This window comes from Microcaecilia unicolor, chromosome 2 (genome assembly GCF_901765095.1).
Source record: "Microcaecilia unicolor chromosome 2, aMicUni1.1, whole genome shotgun sequence".
NCBI classification, from domain to species: domain Eukaryota; kingdom Metazoa; phylum Chordata; class Amphibia; order Gymnophiona; family Siphonopidae; genus Microcaecilia; species Microcaecilia unicolor.
The window spans coordinates 126,864,362-126,887,914 of record NC_044032.1 but is presented as its reverse complement, the minus strand read 5'-3'; the positions used below and the strand labels follow the sequence as shown (position 1 = coordinate 126,887,914).

The 23,553-nt window shown below is 42.7% G+C and overlaps 1 protein-coding gene across 1 annotated transcript in view; it reads left to right on the top strand.

Moving 5' to 3' along the window:
- Positions 1-1,630: 1,630 nt before the first annotated feature.
- Positions 1,631-23,553, top strand: part of TMEM171 (transmembrane protein 171) — a 28,536-nt gene continuing 6,613 nt past the window's right edge. The window contains exons 1-3 of the mRNA XM_030193295.1: positions 1,631-1,740; positions 6,587-7,268; positions 19,029-19,164. Coding sequence (XP_030049155.1) covers positions 6,641-7,268; positions 19,029-19,164 — 764 coding nt within the window. The 5' untranslated portion in view covers positions 1,631-1,740; positions 6,587-6,640. The remainder of the gene's footprint in view (positions 1,741-6,586; positions 7,269-19,028; positions 19,165-23,553) is intronic.

The following is a 23,553-nucleotide window of genomic DNA, read 5'->3' as shown; positions in this document are numbered from 1 at the left end:
AGGACAGAGACTAGAAAGGATACGACCTAACTCTTGCCTGGATGAGGCCAGGCTAAACTGTAGAAAACACATGACAAAGTATCACCAGGTCTTAAAAGCAGCCAAAAAACAATATGTCTCTCAATGCATTGAATAGGCTGCCAATTCAACCAATTTATTAGCCAGCCTAGTTCACGGTGGTCTTTCTGGATTTTTCCAGGGGGGAGGGGGAGAAGAGGGTAATCCCAACTACTAACGCTTTTCATCCCTAGGTGGAGGTACCAAGCGCCAGGTAAGGGACTGATGGAGGCTGCCCTCAGGAAGCTACAGCTAAGTTGGGACCCGGATCCAGGGATGTCCTGAAGGGGGTACAACATATACGTTCCATCTTTGCATGCAAGTCTCTCTCATGAAAATTCATTGTGGATATTCTGAAAACCTGACTGGCTGGGGTTCCTCTGTGATCAGGTTTGGAAACCACTGCCCTATGCTGTCTATTAAGTATTTTATCACCTATTGTGGGCATTTGTCTTTACATACGGTATCGTCAATAAAGTGGTTTGGATATTATATTGATCTGCTAGTTTGTTTTCCATATCCTGAAAACCTGACTGGCTGGGGGTCCTCTGTGATCAGGTTTGGAAACCACTGCCCTATGCTGTCTATTAAGTGTTTTATCACCTATTGTGTTGACATTGTAATGTAGCATATTACTATGCCATATTTTGTATTAATTTGAATATTTATATTGCTGTAATTGCATATTATGTTTGACTTATTCTTGCTGTACATCCCCTTGAGTGAATTAAAAAAATTTAAAAAGGCAGTAAATAAATCCTAATAAAATAAATATGATTCACCTGACCATAGCTTTGTTGGTTTTAAAAAATGAAATTCCCAGTTTCTTTTTTGTTATATATGCTTTGCAATGATTAGAATATCGTCTAGTCATTGCTTTACTCCCAGTTAACTGGGTGGCTTCTCCAATAGCAGGCATATTTTACCTCTTTTTTTTTTTTTTAATTGATAAAGTGCATCGCAGAGTCAGGCACCATTTTAAAAGCCAAACGTCCACAACAGTGCGAGCTATTGGTGTTTTAAGGCGATTTCTAATACGAATAATTTGCTTCTAGAGCGTTCTGTACTTCCAAGGCATTATTAGTTAAAACAATACCCAGAAATGTTGCACAATATGGGCAGGAGAAGAAACACAAACCAGGCTGCATTTTATATTACGTGTTAAAGGCAACGAGAGTTCAAATTCAAACCAGAAGCCCCTTCAGCCGGCTCCGGTTAGCGCCTGCTGAAGGTCAGCCCGCCCCCACCGCACACAGCTGAGAGTGGGAGCCATCATCTATCACTGTACAGCCCACCTGGCTGACGGGTGAAACAACGGCATAGCCACCCTTACCCTTCTCCACTTAAAAAAAAAAAAAATGAGTACCTCGAGATTTCCCCTCTCACCGATTTTTATCCCCTTATCGTTACATATACATATTTTTAGTTGGAATGCTTCTTCGTTAGTCTTTTCTGTACTCACATCACCAGTCTAAACCTGCTCTCATCATTGCCTCACACACGCGCGCGCACTTTCCCCCGCCCAGATGTGGGCGCGCGCAGGTATATAGAACACGGGCGACGCCGACGACGATGAACCTGCAGCCGGGCAGTAGAAGCTAGTTAAGGGGGAGGAGGTGTGTGTGAGCACGCCAGTCTATGTCGTTCTGTAGATGGGTCTTGAGTAGAAGTGGATACGGCGAGGTAAGAAGGAGAAGATGTTAAGAAAAAGTTATGTTGAAAAGAAAGAAAACCTGTGAAAATTGTTTTTAGTACTGAAGTTTTTGTTTTTTTAGTGCGGTGAGGCGTGGTTTGGTTCTTGTGGGTGGTGGTGAGATAAGCTACTTTTGTGACAGACAGTGTATACCTTTTAGTGTGAGGCAGAGACTTAGGGGGGGGGGGGGTTAAAGGCTGTGAGTTATGACTCCTCCTCTTTCTGGCTCGGGGCTTTGAAAGGTAAACCGAAACCCGATCAGGAGGAGCCGACCGACCGGACTTTCACCTAGATTTGAGATGATTCCAGGCGATTTAGTGTGTTGTAGGGGCATCATCGGGCATGAATTTAAAAGACACGTTAACTTTTTTTTTTTTTTTTTGCTTGGTTCGCCGTAAGTTCAGACACCTTTTTATTGTTGACAGTAGTTCTCAATGACACGGAGCCAGCTTTTCAAAATGAGTTGTGGTGTGCGCTAAAATCAACAGACAGTCGTTAACCCCTTTCTGGACACAGCACAGCGGCTAAACAAGGAGTTTACTCAATATTGGGGGTGTGCAAACACCCACAGAATTGGCTCCTATGCCCGCTGATCTTTCATCTGCAGTTTGCTAAGTTACTGACGGTGTAGCTCCAAAACTGGGTGAAGTTAAGGGATAGTTGAGCCAACCTTTTCTGCTTTTAAAGTGTTTCAAGGTAGACAACAGTATAATGTGCAGACAGGTAGCTTCAAATAACTTCTTTCTGTTAAAATGGCTGTGTGTGTTCCTATAACATACAGTAAGCACCCCCTCCCTTCCAAACACGACTTCTCCTGTCCATATATCACCCTCAGGACTGCCTCTCCCCCATAAAATCCCATATTCTTGAAATGTAGTAGTAGTAAGCCATAGGAGTAAATAGGCTGCTGCTTCATTTGTGCTCAGTTTGCTCCTAGTTGGAGGGGTAACCTGCCTGGGGTTCTGTGCTTCTCGCCCTTCTTCCTAGTCTGACCTTGGGGACCTCTGCCACCAATCAGATGCCCCCCCCCCCCCCCCCCCCCAGAGTTGCTATGTTGGTGGTATTGTGCCATATTGGGCAGTTTCCCGCAACTTCTGGTGGGATTTCTAGGATAGTCGCGGTTGTGGGTTTTTGGGCACTTTTTAGCCTGTGGCTGGGGGTTGGGCGCTTTTTTTTTTTTAATTTTGTGGCTGCAGGTTGAGTGCATGCTGCTTTCCCCCGACTCCCTTCCCTGAGCTCCCCTCGCTCCTACTGGTCCTAATTGGACCAAGAGGGAGGCAGGATCCATCATCTGGCGCCATTTGCACTCAACCACCCTCTCCCAGTGTGGATTCCAGGGGCATGCCACCCATCCTCTGCTGCTATCTTTCATAGCACCAATGGCCTTAGCGGTAGGGTTATATACTGCTAATTGTTTATACCTCTACTTACTGGGCAATTCAGTTTTCTGGGCAAATTCCTTTAAAAACTGCCCTAGTACTGACTCCGCTGTAGCTTTATCCTTTCACATGCATCAGAGAAAGCTAGATAACATCACTTTCTATTCCTTTTTCCATTTGTGAAGTTTTTGTCACATATAAAACTTCTTGTAAATTTATACTTGAACCTATTTCCACCTCCCCAATATTCCACCAGTGGTGGGCTGTATGGTGACCACGTGATGCTGGCAGTGAGACCAGATATTCAATGCCAGGCCGTATCCGGTGGTCATCATTGACTATCCGGTTTCATTTTTTGACTGGAGCAGTTTAACTGGTTAAGCTGACATTTAGCGCTAATAAGTGGCCTATTCAAACTGCTAAACATAGCTGGTTTGGCATTGAATATCAGCACCTAACAGCCTGTGTCACATGATATAGCCAGTGTTTTGAATTAACCTTCTCTAGACCCCCGCATATTAACACCAGTTAGTGGCAAACCATGAATATTTAGATGATGGGTTATCTCCTTCTGAATATCCACAGGTGCCAAAAAGTTAACTGGCCAGGATTTGTTCCTTGCTGGTTAAATAGTTTTGAATATTGACCAGAGCAGCCAAGCTACCCAGTTCCAGGAAGGTGTTTTTTTTTGGGTGGTCCTATTTTTTTTTCCAAGCAATTTTTATTAAACACCAATAAAGGGATGTATCAATAAGATTGGATTAGATAAACACACAATCAACTGTAATGCACAATGTAAGGTGCCACCAAAGTATACACATAAATACTCACCCCAATCCTGCTATATCACTGATGCTACCCGTCTAGGCATTTAAATTCCTACTTAGTGCCACAGGGGTCAATGTCCCAAATGGGTGCCCAAGTCCTCAGGAAGGACTCTCCCTTTAAGGTTGACAAATCAGAAATCCCCTTACATTCCAATGAACATAGCAGTATCATGGCTGATCTCCATTGTGAGACTGTGGGAGTGTCTGCTGAGAGCCGACACTGCAAGGTTGTCTTTTTGGCATCAAAGAGCATTTTAAAAAGGCTTACATACCTGGAGAAGGCTGTCCCTGTAACAGAAACACATTGAACTGGCAAGGTGATGAGGATCAGTGAGTTTTCCAAAACTGGGAAACATGACCAGTTAACTGAACTCAAAAGACCTGTACTGGAGGCCAAGACCAGAACATATGTCCAAGGTGTATTCCTCCCACCAAGCACTTGGGATATTTATCGTCCACCCGTAATGTTGCACAGAATGTCCTATGAGGGGCAATATACAGATGCAGCATAAACTTGCATTGGAGCTGGCCGGTCCTGTTTTTGAACTTCCATCCTAATTCAGGGTGCTGTTTGTAGTCCTCATCGAAATCGGTGCTGCAGGTCCTACAACAGAATAGGGACTCGCCTAAAACCTTTCTCCTGGAGCTAGTTTAACTTGATAAGTCTTTTCAGTTGTATTAAGTCACTCCATTCAAAGCATATTCTTGCTTGGTCCCCATGTTCACATAAACACAAATTGCAGCCATGTGACACACGCAGCTAGGCTGTATGTGTGTGTGTGTGTGGGGGGGGGGGGTCAGGGAAAGTGAAGGGGTTTCACGGTAGGGAGACCTACAAATCTGAGGGCAGACGGAAACTTCATTTTTGTCTCTGTATTCTACCTTTTCTGCTTTCCCCCATCCTCCAGCCATACATGCACATACTTTATATAGGGACTTTAGAACTTCATCTGGTCATGGATCTAAAAGTCAGGTTATGAGATTTATTTTTTACTATAATATGCAATTGCCAGCTACAGAAAACAAGTTACATGCCCATAGCCTTTCCAGCCAGCACATGACCCAGATTCCTCTGCTGATCCTTTGCTTTTGTTTCTGGTGACTTTAGTGGCTTGGGCCCACTAATAACTGTGTGAGTATGCATTTCATTAACTTCATTTTTGTGAAATGGTAGTAGATTAAAACAAGTCTTTTATTCCAGGTGTTATTAACCTGGAGTGAAAACTTGTTTTGAATATAGTGTGCATTACATTTTATACTTATGATGCATCTGAAAGTAACGATGGCATCTCATGTGCCAGTTTAACAAAGTTTAAAAACAGATTCAGCTCATCAAGAGCATGTTTTATGTTTTGATGTCATATTTTACTTAATATATACATGACATCAAAGTATAAAACATGGTCTTTAACCTCATTTGGTGCCTGGGAAATGATTGTCTTATGGGGGGGGGGGGTGCGAATTAAGAATTTTGTTGTCTCCTATCTTTTATGAGAACAGATTAAAGCCTTTGGGCCCTGTTTACTAAGCTGCGCTGTAGGCGCACTGGTATTTCTTAGCACACACTAATGCTAGAGACACCCATATATGAGTGCTGCATGATAATTTTTAGCACACGCTATGAACGCGGCTTAATAAACGGGACCCTTTATACATGGTATGGGTCATGCTTTTTATAGTCCAAGAATCATCGTAAATAGTCAATTGTGTACAAACTGAGCATTTCTATTGTTTAGGAAGTGGGTTTTTTTTTTTTAAATGTGTGTGCAAAGAACTCGAGCACTAATTTATTTCTTGTATCCTGATTCAATGCATTTTTCTCTGATACACCTAAGCCTACTGAATAATAGAAATGTGTTCATTTACTATGAAAATAGAGCACAAAATTTAGAATGAAGTGAAAAACTGATGCCTTTCTTTAAATGAATAAAGTTTAATCATGGTGGGTGATTTACTCCCCAAAATCTCGGACTGATGATGGGAGTAACTGGAGTAAACCTATTTGGTGCCCTTACTAAAGCTTAGTGCACAGTAATGGCCATGAGTGCAGGCTAAATGCTGCAAGTCTATTTTATAACTATGGACCACGTGTGCTGCCACATGGTTCATAAGTATAAAATAGAATTTACTGCATTTAGCACTCACTACGCTTTAGTAAAAGACCCCTGTAGGGAGCAATTGATGTGTTGGGCTATGATCAAAAGCCTTTGAAAATTTGCTCTTAAAATGCAACCTGTTTGGCATGATTGCACACTGAACTGTAGTCAAGTGTGATCCCATAGTACTTGTGAATGTGTTGGAGTGGAGGAGTAGCCTAGTGGTTAGTGCAGTAGACTCTGATCCTGGGGATCTGGGTTCGATTCCCACTGCAGCTCCTTGTGACTCTGGGCAAGTCACTTAACCCTCCATTGCCCCAGGTACAAATAAGTACCTGTATATACTATGTAAACTGTTTTGAATGTAGTTGCAAAAACCACAGAAAGGCAGTATGCTGATTCCCATTTCCCTTCTTTACTATCATATATTAGCAGGGACCTACTGTAGTAGCGTCAGCAGAAATCTGAGAAGAACAGAAAAAAAGTGTACAGACAGTGTTAAAGTTTAAATTTTTTCATTTTTCCCCCCTATAGATATTGTTGGAGGTGTTTGAATTCCAGTGAAAGATCCTCTTCGTCTTTTTGGTGATGAATCCTTTTACCAATTCCCTCTCCTTTTGGAATGGAAGCCGTGGCTGCACTAGCAAGCTTATTTTTTTCCTTTTTGTTTTTGGAGTTGTGCTGTTCTGTACTGGAATCCTGCTCTCAATTTTTGGTTTCCAGGCATGCCAGTCTGAGAGCTTCACAAGCTGTAATATGGCCCTGAAAGTTGTCGGGCCCTCTCTTGCTGTGATTGGTCTGGGCTCTATCTTGCTTGCAAGATCAAGGGCAAGGCTTTTTGTCAGTCAGAGGCAGTTGCAAGGTGATCAAGTGGACCCAGACAATATCTTTTTATGTGGGGAGAGTCGCCAGTTTGCGCAGTTTCTTATTTTTGGCTTTCTGTTCCTTACTAGTGGCATATTAATTAGTGTGCTAGGTGTTTGGGTTCCTGGATGCGACACGATTTGGCAAAGTCAACAGTTCAACAGCAGCAGTCATTCCAATGCCGACCTCAAGGGCTGTGGCTTGCTTTCTCTCCAAATAATGGGACCTTTGATTGTCCTAGTTGGGCTATGTTTCTTTGTGGTGGCTTATATTAAGAAAAAGAATAGACAAGAATTATCTGAGGATGAAGAACAGCAGCCACATATTCAGGAAGCATTCCACATTACAGTAGGTAGGTATATAGTAGGTTGTTCTCAAAATATACTTCAACACCACCAACCTAACAGTAAGCACTTTTGTCATCTTCTGGCTTCTGCAGTTAGTAAGGTGCCCAGATCTGATCAAATACTTGGTACAAGTGTAATTGTTTCTACTTTTTCTTAGATAAGACACACACAGTTTTAATAATGGATCTGAAATGATCAATTTTGAAGTTGCGTCTTATATGGGTCTGTGCTTTTCTGTAAAGTTTGCGTTTTATAAAACATTGGTGATTTGCACATATGTAGCATTTACACGTACAAACTAAAGAATAGAGGAAAAACTGAGAACATAGCTTCTTAAAGCATGTTTTATTGCCGGATATCTGCTGATGCTAGAGGGGTCACTTACTGACCATTTGCAGATGCCGATAATGTGCATTTACCAGAGAGCCCATGGCATAAACACCTGGATTCTATATAGGTGTGTGCAATTTGAGTAACAAGCTGATAACTAACTAGCAGCAACTGGAGTGCTAACAATTATTTCAGTTAATTGGCTCCGGTTAGGATTTGTGTGCACATCTTGCTAAGCACTGTTCTATAACGATGTGCATGTGCAAATCTTTACTGCATAAACATTTTAATCGTCTTACAGAATATTTGCTTTCTAGTAAAAATGTTTTCATTGATGCTAACATTAAAAAGTGTTTTGCCCAATCATTAAGGGCTAGGTTCTATGTATGGCACCTGAAAACAACCGCATGGGAAAAAAATACGATGATGTATTCCATACTAAATTTATAGAATAGGTGTAAATTTTCTTGTGATTTATAGAATACTAGTAAAAAAGGCCCGTTTCTGACACAAATGAAACGGGCGCTAGCAAGGTTTTCCTTGGAGTGTGTATGTTTGGGAGAGTGTATGTGAGAGTGACTGTTTGAGAGTCAGAGTGAAAGTGTGAGTGTGTGAGAGAGTGTGAGTGTGTTTGTGAGAGAGTGTGTGTGAGAATGAGAGTGTGTGCAAGTGTGTATGTGAGACACAGTGTGAGAGAGAGAGTGTGTGTGAGACACAGATTCTCTGTGAAAGTGAGTGTATGACACCAAGCGAGTGTGTGAGTGACTGTGTGGCACATAGAGAGTGAATGTGATACTGTGTGAGACAGAGTGTGTGAGAGTGAGAGTCAGAAAGACATTGTATATGAGAGAGAGAGTGTGAGCCGTGCCCTCCCAATCCATGGCCATCTGTCCCCTGCCCCCTCCATTCATCCTTTTCCAGCAATTCCCCTCTCCCTGAGTCCTGCCCTTCCAATCCATGCCCATCCATGCTCCTCTGTCACCTGGCCCCTCCATTTTTCCCTATCCAGCATTTCCCCTCTCTGCCTGAGGCCTGCTCTGCAATCCATATCCATCCATGCCCATCTGTCCCCTCCATTCATCCCTATCCAGCAATTCCCCTCTCCCTGAGTCCTGCCCTTCCAATCCATGCCCATCCATGCTCCTCTGTCACCTGGCCCCTCCATTTTTCCCTATCCAGCATTTCCCCTCTCTGCCTGAGGCCTGCTCTGCAATCCATATCCATCCATGCCCATCTGTCCCCTCCATTCATCCCTATCCAGCAATTCCCCTCTCCCTGAGTCCTGCCCTTCCAATCCATGCCCATCCATGCTCCTCTGTCACCTGGCCCCTCCATTTTTCCCTATCCAGCATTTCCCCTCTCTGCCTGAGGCCTGCTCTGCAATCCATATCCATCCATGCCCATCTGTCCCCTCCATTCATCCCTATCCAGCAATTCCCCTCTCCCTGAGTCCTGCCCTTCCAATCCATGCCCATCCATGCTCCTCTGTCCCCTGCCCCCTCCATTCATCCATTTCCAGTAATTCCCCTCTCTCCCTGTGCCCTGCCCTCCTAATCCATATCCATCCATGCTCCTCTGTCCCCTGCCGCCTCCATTCATCCTTTTCCAGCAAGTCCCCTCTCTCCCTGTGCCCTGCCCTCCTAATCCATACCCATCCATGCTCCTCTGTCCCCTGCCGCCTCCATTCATCCTTTTCCAGCAAGTCCCCTCTCGCCCTTCCATGCCCCCCCCTCGCATCCATGCTACTCTCTCTCCCATGGCCCAGCCTGGCTCGCCCTCTTCTCCCCCCCCCCCCCTCGCATCCATGCATCGTTTTGTTTTGTTTTTTTTCTTCTTTTTCAATTTACCTCCGTGGCGTTTCCGGCAACGAAGCGTCAGGGAAGGAGGCGGCGCTCCCGACGTCTAGCTTTCCCTTCGCTGTGTTCCGCCTTCTTTTTAAGGCAGAACACAGCGAAGGGAAGGCTAGACGTCAGGAGTGCCGCCTCCTTCCCTGACTTGTTTGTTTTGTTTGTTTTGTCGCGAGGGCGGGGCAGAGACGGCTGGCTGGCTTGAAGGCTTCACACCACGAATCCACGAACCCTTCAGCCTCAGCCTGGGAGTGACGTCAGATGGCTTCAAGGCTTCAGGCTTCAAGGCTTCATAGAACGTTGTCCTCAGAACGTTGAGGGTGCGTTTTATTATATTAGATACTTGAGTGCCCATTCATGCAACTAAATTTAGTCATGGGTAGTTACGCCAAGCCTAAGACTTAGTGTAAATCCCGATTCCTAAATTAGGCACAGACTGGGTATGTTCTGCAACACGCATCATGTTGCAGAATACGCTTAGTTCTACACATAAATTCTAATTAATGCCAGTTAGTGTCAGTTAGCGCTGATTGCTTAAAGTTGCACGCGCAAATCCAGAATCTGCCTAGATTTGCATGAGCAACTTAAGTCGCACTATATAAAATCCAGGGGTAAATGCTTAAGTGTCTTTTAGTAGAAGGGCTTGTTAACACATGGGAACAGGTTACTAGTGCATGATTGCATTAAGGGGGTTTTGTGGTATGTTGCCTGTTTTTTCATGCTTTGAACTGCATGGTTTGAAATTTTTTTTTCGTGTGACACGGGCAGAGAATGGGTGTGGAAGTGTATTTCACCAACCTTACCATGTGCTAACTGGATAATATAGTGTTAGGACCACTTACTGCCTCCTGAATGGGAGGTTTTGAGTGCTTCCTCATTAACTAGGAGCAAGTATAGTGTTAATCTGAATGATTAATGCAAAATCTGCATTAAAAATAGTGAGAATGCTCCTTGATGCCAGTTTGGGCTTGCATGTTTTTAAATTTTTATGTCCTGGGTGTTAAGCTAAAAATGTATTGAATTTTAGTAGAAGGACCCTTAAGTAATCAGTTTTATGGATATCCAACAAAGGCTTTAGCATAACATGCACATAGTATTGAGGTTTCAAACTCATAAAGATATTAATGTTCTGATTATTATCTTGCAGCTGGGTTTCAGCTGGCTGTTCCAGTCTAAAAGGAGCTGTGCTTTCTATTTTTCCTGTACCAGCTTTCACCTGCCTGTTCAGGTTAATCCCTGATTCCAGGAATAGGTTTTCTTGCCACTAATTGTTTTGTTTTCCCCATCTACTTTGTTCATTGTTTCTTACAAGACTGGCATATTTATAAGAATGCCATAGAGTTAATGGGGGGAGGGGAGAAGTACTTTGGTAACTTCAGAGAGGGTTAGAAATCAGATTGAGATGATGCAGCTTTAGTTCTGGCTTTGAAATATGTAGTATTTTTTTCTTTATCTCTAGAGATACCATCTCCCATTTAAGAACACATTCTGTTCTGCCCTAATGGTATCAAAACTGGCTTTAGTGAATGTTAAGTCATGGCTAAAACCATAAACACGGGAACCCACATGTTTTGGTATTTCATTGTAATTTTTAACTGTTTGTACATCAGAGAGCCAGTTACAATGCTGCACCTTCGGGGAACAACAGAAGGGTGGAGGGGTAATCCTTTCCCTAATTTTGTGTTGAGGTTCTGAGAGGCAAGAGGAAGATTACCTTTAGTGAACGAGGGTGTTTGAAAAATATTCTCTATACTTCCAGTGTCTTAATCTCAAGGTTCTGTCACTTCAGTAAAAACCACTAACCTCTCAAATTTCATATATAAAATCGTTGACTGAGTGAACCAAAGAAATAATAGATCTTTTTGTTTTTCAGATATTAGGCAGGAAAACAAAACCATGGAAATACAGTATACAAAACTTTGAAGTACTGGTTCTCTCACTTTCCTCTTCAGTTGGTCTTGGTCCTCTTCTGTTATATTGCTTGGTTTCTTTTCTGGCATTCTCTGCTCTTCTAGAACTCTTTGACAAGACTCTTTTCTGTACAACACTGATGGGAACAGCAAATCCTCTGGACCTTGAAAAATAATTCCAGGTACCACCCTCTCTCCTTTACTGAGCTTCCTGAGCCTGCCAGTCTTGAGTCTCCTTTATCTAGCCCGGTGTTTCCCAAACTTTGCGCCGCGGCACCCTGGTGTGCCACAGCAAATCCCAACCTCCCACCCACCCGAACCGCTACTGAAGACAGCAGCAGCAGAAAATCAAATACAAAAAAAAGCAGGTGCAGGGCTGCAGCAGCATTCAAGCATGTGTCAGTTCTGCTGGTCCTCTGCCCCCAGAACTGGAAGTTGGTCATCGTGGGCAGAGGATCAGCCGAGCTGACGGGCGCATGCCTGAAGCTGCTGCGGCCCCACGCCTTTTTTTTTTGTCACGGCCACTGGGGACAGGGAGCAGGAGGTGTCTGAGGCTCACAGAGGTGACTGCCAAGGAGGCTTAGTCTTGCTTTGAAAATACACCTCAATGTGTGCCTAATGAAAACAGGAGACCGGTTATAGTTAATAGGTCAGTCTGTTTACCTTCCCATGCAAAAAAAAAAAAAGCAAGCAAACCTATGAGCTGCTGCATCTGAGTTGTCATTCTTTATTGTTGTCAGCATTTTGTATTTAATCTCAACTTATATTTTTAAACATGCTGGCTTGTGCAGCAAACAGATGTACAAAGAGGAAGTATAATAATGGAATAACTTATAAATTGTAATCAGTGTGTCATTTGGAGGGGCTGGTTATGGGGGACACCCTGGCACTGTTATATTTGTGCAGAGAAAAAGATGGAGACCTGGGGGGGGGGGGGGGGCGGGCAAAGATTGGTATGGCCAGGGGGGTGCCGCGAAAACTTGCTCGGAAACTAAGGGTGCCGTGAACTGAAAGTTTGGGAACCACTGATCTAGCCAAATGTTAGCTTTAGTTAACTGCTAGATTCCTAAGTAAACGATTACTGTAAGTCGTCGTCCTTCCTCCAAAGGTAGTCCACCTCTGGCACAAAGCTGCTGTTGAATACTGAAGGAGGTGTGTCCTTTGATTGTGATTTTCCAAAACAGTATAGGCCACAGTCTACAGACACCACTCTCCTTTCTGTCCTGAGCTAGAAAGGAGAAGACACAAATGTTCCCTTTTGCCTTTAGTTCAAGCCTATTCTGGTATTTTAAGGTCTACCCTCTATCTAGCCTGAGACTTCCCCTGTGAACACAGCTACTTTCTGGCAGAAAAGGATGCAACCACGTCTCGAGTACTGTGTGCAATTCAGGTCACCACATCTCTAAAAAAGATATATTGGAATTATAAAAGGTACAGAGAGAGGAGATTTAAAGTGATAAAGGGGATGGGATGACTTCCCAATGAGGAGAGGCTAAAGAGGCCAGCGCTCTTATTTATTATTTATGCACATTTATACCCCACTTTTTTCCACATGCATGTGGACTCTTCAGCTTGGAGGAAAGATAGTTGAGTGGGGCGATATGATAGGTCTCTTTAAAATACTGAGTAGAATGGAATGGGTAGATGTGAATAGCTTGTTTACACTTTGCATGCCCCCATGTCCTTATATTTTTGTAACCAAGCTACTAAGTAGTAAATTTAAAACACATCTGAGAAAATATTTCTTCACTCAGTGAATAATTAAACTCAAATTTGTTGCCAGAGAATGTGGTAAAAGCAGTTAGCTTAGCAGGATTTTAAAAAAGGGTTGGATAATTTCTTTAAAAAAGTCCATAAGATGTTATTAAGATGGACTTAGGAAAATCTACTGATTTATTTCTAGGATAAACAGGGATCTTTCTAGGTATTTGCGACCTGGATTGGCCATGGTTAGAATGGCAATGCTTATGTTCTTAGGATCAAATAACACTTCTAAAAAAATAAAAAAAGAATCACAATTATTGCCTTGGTGCCCTCATTTATCTTGGCCACATCCACTAGGGAGAGCCAACCACAATTTTTCCTTATCTCGCATTGCTGAAAGAGGCAAGTGGTACTCCCTGCTAGACAAGTGCACTGAATAAGTACACAGAAGTGAACACTTTTTTTTTTTTTCTTGGATACTGATAAATCAAGCATCTATTGGATTCGGTTAAAAATGCAATATTCTTAACTTCTAGTTCTGGTTTGGCTTCTATTGGGGTTCACACCTGTTGGTGTTGGAATTACTGCCATTTGTCAATTGGTGCCATCTACAAAGCTGAATAAGAGAAAAGAGTTCTAATATACAAATTAGATTTCTGGAAGAGTACTAGACCATAATGTACTAGGGTTCTTGTTTTAGAAATGCTGTTTATTCTTTAGATGCTCAACTTGCATGAGAAACATCAACTATTGCTTTGAAATGTTATGATCACTTCATTTGTCATAGAGCCTTTTTTGAAAAAAAGATGTGTAACTAGAGCATAAAGAGTGTTTTAAAATTTATATTCAATACTTTTCTTACACAATACTGTGAAGATAAGACTTATCAGCCTTCATTTCACTACAATCTGCTTTAGGGGTATTGTAAGCTACAGAAAGAGTATTGCATCTTGTAATGAAAACAAGAAAACTTAATATAGCTTTGATATTTAAACATATTTATCACTTCTGTGGTAAATGTAATCAATAGAAATAAAATAAAACATGGAAAAGAAAATAAGATACCTTTTTTTTATTGGACATAACTTAATACATTTCTTTTATTAGCTTTCGAAGGTTGCCCTTCTTTGTCAGATCGGAAATAAGCAAATGTGGTAGATCACAGTATATATAAGTGAAACATCAAAGCATTTCAGTGACAGTCTAACAGGGTGGGGGGTGGATAGGAGATATGCATGGGAACATCAAAGCATTTCAGTGATAGTCTAACAGGATGGGGGTGGATAGGTGAGAGGAGGGTGACAAACAGAGCAATACAACTTTTTGGTTTATAATGGGCTAGAAAACCCAGAAAATGTCCTGTCTGTTGGGTGTCAAAATATTCAATCATTGACTTCAAAGGTCTTGCGTTCCTGTATTGTTTTAAAGTTACCTTTCAGGATTCTTACTATGAAATCACTGGTACAGTGTTCTGGTTTTGTAAAGTGCTGCCCCCAGAGGGGTGGAATCCTGGTTGGCACTGGCATTCTTCATGTGATGTCTATGTAAATTAAATCATCATCTGGCTTGTTTCTCCAATATAGCATCCTTCGTCACATTTTTTTACACTGAATGATGTATACCACATTGGAAGATGAGCATGTAAAAGATTTCTTTATTGAATATTTTTCCTTTGTAAATGACTGTGGGGTCCTGTGAAATGTTTTGGCATAGCTTGCAGCTGGATATATTGCAAGGATGTGCGCCATTCTCTTCTTTTTGAGTCTGTGTTGGGAGTTTACTTCTGATTAGCTTGTGTTTTAAGTTGGGTGGCTGTCGAAAAGCGAGCACTGGTGAGGATGGGAATATCTCTTTCAGTAATTCATCCTCCTGAAGTAGAGGCTGAAGATCTTTTGATTTTTCTTAATTTTTCCAGCTCTGGTTTGTATGTCACTATAAGGGGGATTCTGTCTGTGGCTTTTTTTTTTCTTTGTACTGTAGCAGATTTTCCCTGGGTGTTTTTGAGGGAGGAGGCAATATTTTTGGAGATTATTTTGGGGTTGTAACCTTTCTGTTCGAAAGATGCAGTCAGGATTTCAAGGTGTCTGTCTCTGTCCCTTGGGTCAGAACAGATATGGTGATATCTTGTGGCTTGGCTGTAAATAATGGATCTCTTTGTATGTGAAAGGTGGAAACTGAAGTTGTGGAGGTAGCTGCATCTGTCTGTGGTTTTTTTTTTTTTTTTGTATATAGCCGTGTATATAGCCATCGCTGATTGAGACTGTGGTGTCCAAAAAAATTGACTTTTTCCTGGGGAGTAGTCAATTTTGAATCTGATTGTAGGATGGTATGTATTGAAGGAATAGTAAAGTTGTTTCAGAGTTTCCCCCCCCCCCCCCCCCCATCCAAATCATAAAAATGTCATTGATGTACCGGTGGTATTTTAGAGGTTTGGTCGGGTATGTATTCAGAAATGTCTCTTCCAGCTCAGCCATAAAAAGGTTGGCATATTGGGGTGCTGTCCTGGTGCCCATCGCAGTGCCCATAATTTGTAGATAGATATTGTTAAAGTGGAAGTAGTTGTGAGTTAAAATAAATTTGATTAATTTTGTAATTTCTGGTGGGTGTGGATGTTTTTAGGAGTCTCCCACATGCAGCTATGCCATCTGTATGGGGAATGTTGCTGTATAGTGATTCTACATCCATCGTGACCAGAAGGGTGTTTGGTGGTAATTGCTAGATATTTTTCAATTCAGAAAGTCTGTGGTGTCTTGTATGAAGCTGTTTGTTTTGTGCACGAGAGGTTTCAGAATTCCCTCTTGAGTCCAGATATTTCTTCTGTGAGTGTGCCAATACCCGATATGATTGGTCTGCCCGGGTTTCCAGGTTTGTGGATTTTGGGTAGCATGTAGAATGTGCCCACAGAAGGCTGGTTTGGTATGAATTTCTTCAGATGTGGCTGTACTTGTTTAGGAAATGTTCTGATAAGGTCTTTTTAGCTGCTTTGTATAATTCTGTGTGGGGTCCTCAGTTAGTTTCCTGTAGTATGTATTGTGTGAGAGCTGTCTGTGCCCTTCTTCAATGTATTTTTGTGTCCATAATTACCACTGCGCCTCCTTTGTCTGCGGGTTTGATGATAATGCATTCGGTGGTTTTGTAGAGTTCTTATGGCCGCTCTTTCTGGTGGGGTAAGATTGTACAGAATTCTCTTTTGTTAGGGTAAAATCACAACTTTCCAACAATGTCTGAAGCTTTCTATGTAGTCGTCCAGCTTGTAGTTTTGCCCATCCTGTGGGGTGAAATAAGTGTTTTTGTTTAAAACTGTATTCCGGTCTGTTGGAGGTCCCTTTGTTGTGGAAATGTGCCTTCAGGCGCATTTTTCTAAAGAATTCTTTTAGGTATCAATATAACTGGATTTCGTCCAGCTTGCTGGATGGGCAAAAAAAGTCCTTTGGAGAGTACAGAGACTTCATGCTGTGATAATTGATGGTTCAAGAGGTTTATTATCCCCATCTGATCTGCATCACCAAAGGTGTGATCAGTGTTTCTTGGTTTGTTTGGGCTCTGATTTCCACATTCCTCAGATGTATATCCAAGTGCCTCCAAGGTGTCTGGGGATGTTGGTTTTGCAGAGCTGTTTCTGTTCCAGGATAAGCTGTTTTTCTCTCTGTGATTCTGCAGGAGAGAAGACAGCTTTATTTCTTTTTTGCGGAGAGCAATGTATTGTTTTTCTCCTTGGATGCTATGCAGGTCCTCCTTAAGTTGGCTCATACGGTGTGGATGTAGTTCCTCTGTGTTCCTCATGATTTCATCCCTTTGGGTTTGTATTATTTTCTTCTTCTTGTAGAGTTGATGTATAAGTTCATTTCTTAGTTTCTGACTAGTGTGTCTGCAGAGTTTCTCTGCAGAAAATGTAAGTTAGTACTGCATAAAGCTCCAAAAAAAAAATGAACAGAGAACTTTTTTTAAAATATTCAGTGACTTGTTTTCCAAAAACCATACCTCCAAATTCAAAATTTGTTCATAACGTTCTACTCAATAAAAAAATTCAAACCCTAAATTCATTTTTGTTCTGAGCCTTCCAGGTACCTTACTCTCCTTGATTTAGGTACAGACATCTGAAAGAAACCATTTTAATGAAGCAAATGCTCATATATTTTTAGGCAATTTTGACCATATTCTATAAATAGCCCTGAAAAATATTGCACTGTTCTATGTGCTGAAAGCTAGGTCCATTTATAAATACTGGGATCGATGCGCAATTTGCACCAACTAAACCCTGGTGTAAATCCTTGCATTCAAAGTAGGCACATATCCCCCTTTATTCTATAACACCATGCATAAATTATAGGAAAGCCCTGGACCTCTATGGAAGTGCCTTTTTTTTTTTTTTTGAGCCACACACCTTGTGTTGTATCATAAGGAGGTTCTTCTGTGTGACTGAAATTATCATGCTGTCACTTTTCATAAAGTGGCTGTGTTCACAGCCATTTCTAAAATCTGAGCCCCTGTGTGGCATATTAAGGTATAGCATACTTCAAGAAGTCCAGGGCATTTTAAGGGCAGTTCTGTAAACTGGGCACTAAACACTGATGTGCCTATTGGATCTCTAAATGTTTAGAGTTACATGGGTAAGTGTGCACAATGCATAAGTACTAGCAGAACACCTTATTTTGCAAATACATACTTAACTTACATAGCAGGTATTTGTAAAGGGGCATACAAATTGAAAAACCATGGGTGGGAAATAGATGAGGCTCACGTGTATCGGAATACACTCTAGGGCTGGTGTAACTACACATGCGTAAATGTTAGGCTAAGCACACCTGATAACAGGTGATGCTAACATTCTGTAACTGAACCTAGGTGTTTGGATCCCTTTGGGTATGATCCTGAGATGTGCGTGCAAAGTCATTGGCTAATAAGCAATAATTGGATGTTAATGACTGACAATTGGCACCAATTGGGATTTGCATGCACATCTGGCTGTGCACTGTTCTGAAATGCTGGGGGCGCAAATCCCATAGCGCACAACTCAAAAGGGGCATGGGCATGTCAAATCCTCCTGAAAGTGGTGTGTGTTATGAAATAATGGGTCACCCAAAGTTAGGGCCAGGAATCTGTTCTAAGCATTATTCTAAGTGCACGTGTCCTTCACAGAATTGTGCTTTGAGCACCAGAAAAGATCAGCACATTTTGAGTGCCATTTATAGAATTTGGTCCCTGGCACCTACCATGTGGCCTTGGGGTGCCTAACTGGAAGCAACCGGTTATAGAATTGCTTCCTTTTTATGTTGCTATACATAGTTGGTTATTAAAAAGATAATTGTGTAAATGCATAATGCCTGCACCACATTACTATTGTGAGTTTCTAAACTGTTCAGAGGAAAAATATCATTTGTAAGTCTTTAATACAAACATCACTTCCTCTCATAGCCATGGGAGCCAAATGGCCCATCCAGTCGGCCCATCCACAGCAACCATATCTATAGCATCCATTATCACCTCCTTTTCCTAAGAGATCTCACATGCCTGTCCACACTTTTTCTTAAATTCAGACAATCCTTGTCTCCACCACTCTTTCTATGAAAAACTATTTCCTTAGATTACTCCTGAGCCTATACAACCTCTTAACTTAATCCTATGCCCTTTCATTCTAGAGTTTTCCTTCATTTGAAAGAGGCTCACCTCCTGTACATTAATGCCACAGAGGTGTTTAAACGTATCTATCGTACCCCCTCTCTCCCTAGTAAACCATACTAACAATGTTCTGTTGTGCAGATCTAGCCAACTTCACCATACTTAACATTGACTAGACTTTTTTTACCTTACCATAACTTGGGGAGGGATTTGTTTTATTTGGATTTAAGCTCAATTGTTTTTTTCATTTGTAGCTCAAGATGTTACATTCAGGTACACTAGGGCTTTTACATTTTATAGGTGAGCAATAATTGGATTAAATATGTATGGATATAACTGGTTTCTCTCTTGACAGGGGATGCAGTTTTAATATTTCCACCACCTCCCCCACCTTATTTTGCTGACACTTCAACATCTGGAGCCTATAATGGGACTAATAATTTGCCTGTGAGTGAGAGTCCTCCGCCTTACAGCAGTATTTTCAATTCCAGGTGAGATTCAGCTTCATTTCAATTCATTAAAAAAGGGTCCTGTGCACAAATACAATATTTTAAAATATATTATTTGTGGTTATCTTTCCTCATCCCTTGAGTGTAAAGAATATAATGACGATAGCCTATGGTCTGACATTTTAGAGTAATCTATATTAGGTAATTTTTTTGTGAATGTCAATTGACAGTTCAGATGATGTAAGAGTTTTGCCCATTGTTGTGGCAAACTTTATAATATGGCACCTGAATTTCAACAAAAGTACCTGGTTTATAAAGGCAACATAGGTGCCTATGTGCCTTCATGAAGTTCCTACATTGATCCCAGTAATGCACAAATGGCTGTGAAGTGTAAATGTGTACGTGTACTCCTTAAAGGCAATTCTATAGGTGCCTGCATTTATGTACCCCTTGCATATGTTGATGCATAGTACACTTGTGCTAGTATACATTTTACTCATGAAAGCGCCAGCAGGGCACCGAAGCACTATTTTGCAACAATAGACTAGATTCTATAGTTTCGGCACCGATTTTTAGGTGCAATATAAATATACCTAGGTGTATTCTGTAAAGTATGCCTAAATTTTATAGAAGAAGCCTAAATGTGTGCGCAGTTTATAGAATAGGCCGAGCACCTATCTGCATGACTAAATTTAGTCGCAGTGGAGTTAGTAAAACTTGGACCCAGATGCACTAAACATTTTTCATCGTTAAATGAGCCCTTAAGGAAGAATTTCCTATCCTTTCCATGCACTAAAGCCTATTTTCTGAGGACAGTAGCAGCTAACGAAAACTGAATGCAGATGAGCAATTCTTCTACAAATCCCATTGAAATGACATGCACTAACCTTTTCCCGATTCGTTTAACGCAGGAAAACACCGTGAAATCTAACGAGAGTCTGTACCTCTCGTTAGGCTGTCTGTCTGCTGGAAGTTTACAAAATCCATTAAAAAAAAAAACTGGGGGGGGCGAAAACGCTTCAGGGGCGTCCTTTATTGACGACTCAGGTCGCTGCTGCTCCCCTATCCCTCAGCACCAAAAAAAGAAAAAAAAAAGGATCGGGAGGGGGCAAGGGCGCTCGTCATGAGCGTCCTGTATGGACGCCTTGCCCCCCCCCCCCCCCCCCCCCCGCACGAAAAATCTCCAATTTTAGCAGCCCCGGGCCGGCTCCGGTCCTGTGCCCCGCCCCCCCTTTGGTCGTGGCTGCCGCTCCCCCCTCCAACGACCCCCCCCCTTTGCCTTACCAGCCCGTGCAGCGCCTCTCACCTCTGCTGCACGGGCAAGAACAGCTGATCAGCGATTCAGAAGGCCTCCTCGGACGTCCCTTCTTTCTTCCTGAGCCAGCCCTCCTCTGACGTAGTTTACCTGGCCCTTGGTGTATTCTGTAGAAATGCCTATGACCTGCCCATTCCACAGCCGCACCCCTTTTCAGCTATGTGAATTAGCATTTATGTGCATCATGTTATAGAATATGCTTAAGACAGTTCTACATGTAAATTCTAATGCCAGTGCAATTGCTTGTTAAGTGGCAATTATCGGCGCTGATTGGCTTGTTAAGTTGCATATGCAAATCCAGAATACAAGTGTATTTACGTGGGCAAGTAGTGCTACATAGTATCCAGGGGAATGCCTAATTTACATGGAGCTGGGTTCAGTAAATGGCATTCAAAATTTGGCGCCAAAATAATTGGTGCTTAGCGCAATTCTATAAAGGATGTGCATACCCTTTATAGAATCACACTTGGCCCTGATTCACCTTAAATGGTGGCACTGAAGCTAGGCATGCTGAAGCCATATTCTGTAATTGCACATGTAACTTCTTGGAATGGCCCAACACGTGCATGGCCATGCCCTTTTTTGAGTTAAGTGCTAATAGTTAGGCACCAAGCATGCAGCCAGATGTACTGCAGATTTGGATGCCAATTAACATCAGTTGGTTCCAATTATTGGGTTCTAGGAATTGCCTTGTTAATCAATTAGGATGCGCCATGTATAGAATCCAGGAGATAGTGTGTGGAAATGCAAGGCAAGTGTACACATAAGTGAGGTTCCCAGTTAAGCATGTAACTTTTTATTTGGATTTTGCTCACACCTTTTTCATTGGTAGCTCAAGGTGAGTTAGATTCAGGTACACTGACCCAGGAGAGCTCACAATTTTAAGTTTGTACCTAAGGCTATGGAGGGTTAAGTGACTTGCCCAAGGTCACAAGAAGCAGCTGTGGGATTTGAACCGGCCACCTCTAGATGTCAAGACCGCTGCTTTAACCACTAGACCACTCCTTGCATGTGTCCCTCCTGCATTTAGGCACTGTTATGCCAGCTCCATGGCTGGCCAATACTGGGTTATGCTATCATTCTGTAATGGAACCTAAGAGAATAGGTGAATGCTTGTCCACTCCTAGTAAACAAACAAACCTAACATTCTCTGAGGGACAAGCAGGCTGCTTGTTCTCACATGTGGGTCGACGTCTGTGTTGGCCCAGGAATCGGACGGCATTTTGCAAGCAAAATATTAAGTTTTGCCAGAGTCTTCTGGTGTGCAGTGCGCACCGATTTCCCGCCCATTGTGTGAGCGCGTTCCTCAGTTTTCTTTTCTCCGCGTTGAGGTGCGGTAGGTTTTTTTTTTTTCCCTCTCGCTCCTCTCAGGCCCAGGAAAGAGTCTTCGAGTTTTCGCTTTTTTTTTTTTCTTTCCTAATTTTTTCTTTATTGTCATAAAAAAAAAAAAAAAAAAAAAAAAAAAAAAAAAAGTTCCCGTAGTGTACTTTTAGTTTTTTCCTTTGTTTTTAGGCCGCACGTGATCCCAAAAAAGCTGAATCTCAATATCTGATCCACAGTGAACCTGGTTTAATGAGGTCTCGGCTACCTCATAATTCCATGGTGGTGGACTCCACCCTCAAGAGCCAAGAGTACTAGGTACTATGCCTCGGTGCCTCCAGGCAGAGAATCTAGAACCTTGGACTCTTTTTTTGGGAGTGGGAGGAAGACGTATCAGGCCGCTATGCTCGCTGCCAAGATCCAGGCTTACCAGCTCTTCACGCGTGTTCACTTGCGGAAGTCGGTGAGGCAACTGTCCAGCTTGGTTGATGCACTCCATCCGGAGCAGACTGAGCCTTTTCACCAGGTGGTCAGGTAGCAGAAGGCGTGTAAAAATTCCTGGCAAGGGGTACATTCGACACTTTTGATGTAGCATCCAGGATCACTGCCCAAGGTATAGTGATGCGCAGACTCTCGTGGCTGCGTGTCTCTGACCTGGATCATTCAGTCCAGCAGTGGATGGCGGATGTTCCTTGCCTGGGGGATAACTTTTTTGGTGAAAAAGTAGAGGATCTAGTTGACCAGATCAAGAAGCACAATGATACGATGGATTCTCTCCCGCCAGGCGTCTTCTGCTACTACCTCCTCATCCAGGAGGTTTTTTGGAGGGAAGAGGAGTGCTTCCTATTCCTATGCTAGGCGTAGGTACACTCCTGTTTCTCGGCAGCCTGCCCAAGCTCAGTCCCAGCGCGCTCATTCTCGTCAACAGCGTGCGCCTAAGGCCACTGCAGCTCCCCAGCAAAAGCAAGGGATGGGCTTTTGACTGGCTCCAGTTCAGCATAGCCTCAGTAAACATGTCCGTACCGGATGACTAGCCGGTTGGGGGGAGGTTAGTTGTTTTTCACCACAGGTGGCCTCTTATAACCTCCAACCGGTGGGTTCTTCAAATTGACAGTAAACCCTGAATCTGGAATCCAAACCTCCAAACTGCCCACCGGGAGCTCAGTCCTACAGCTCCCAGCACAAGCAGGTACTTGCAGAGGAACTCTCCGCCCTTCTGCAGGCCCAAGCAGTTGAACCTGTTCCACCAGGGGAAGAAGGGCTGGGATTCTATTCGTTACTTCCTTGTGCAAAAGAAAACAAGGAGGATTTGTCCCATCCGAAACCTAAGGGCCCTGAACAAATTTCTTATCCGAGAAAAGTTCAGGATGGTTTTCCTGGGCGCACTTCTTCCCATGATTCAAGAGAACGATTGGCTATGCTCTCTGGACTTTCCTGTGAGCTGGAAGTATCGAAATGTGTATGTATCTTCGATTTCGGCTGGGAACACAGCATTTTCAGTACCTTGTACTGCCTTTCGGCCTGGCGTCTGCGCCCAGAGTGTTTACAAAATGTCTAGCTGTAGTCGCAGGGTCTCTACGTAGACTAGGAGTGCATGTGTTTCCTTATCTCGATGATTGGCTGGTGAAGAGCACCTCGAAGGAAGATGCTCTGGAGACCATGCGAAAGACTATTCAGGTGCTGCAGCTACTGGGGTTCGTCATAAATTTATCCCAAATCCCATTGCACCCCAGTCCAAAAATTGGAATTCATTGGAGCTCTGCTAAACACTGAGATAGCTCAAGCTTATCTCCTTG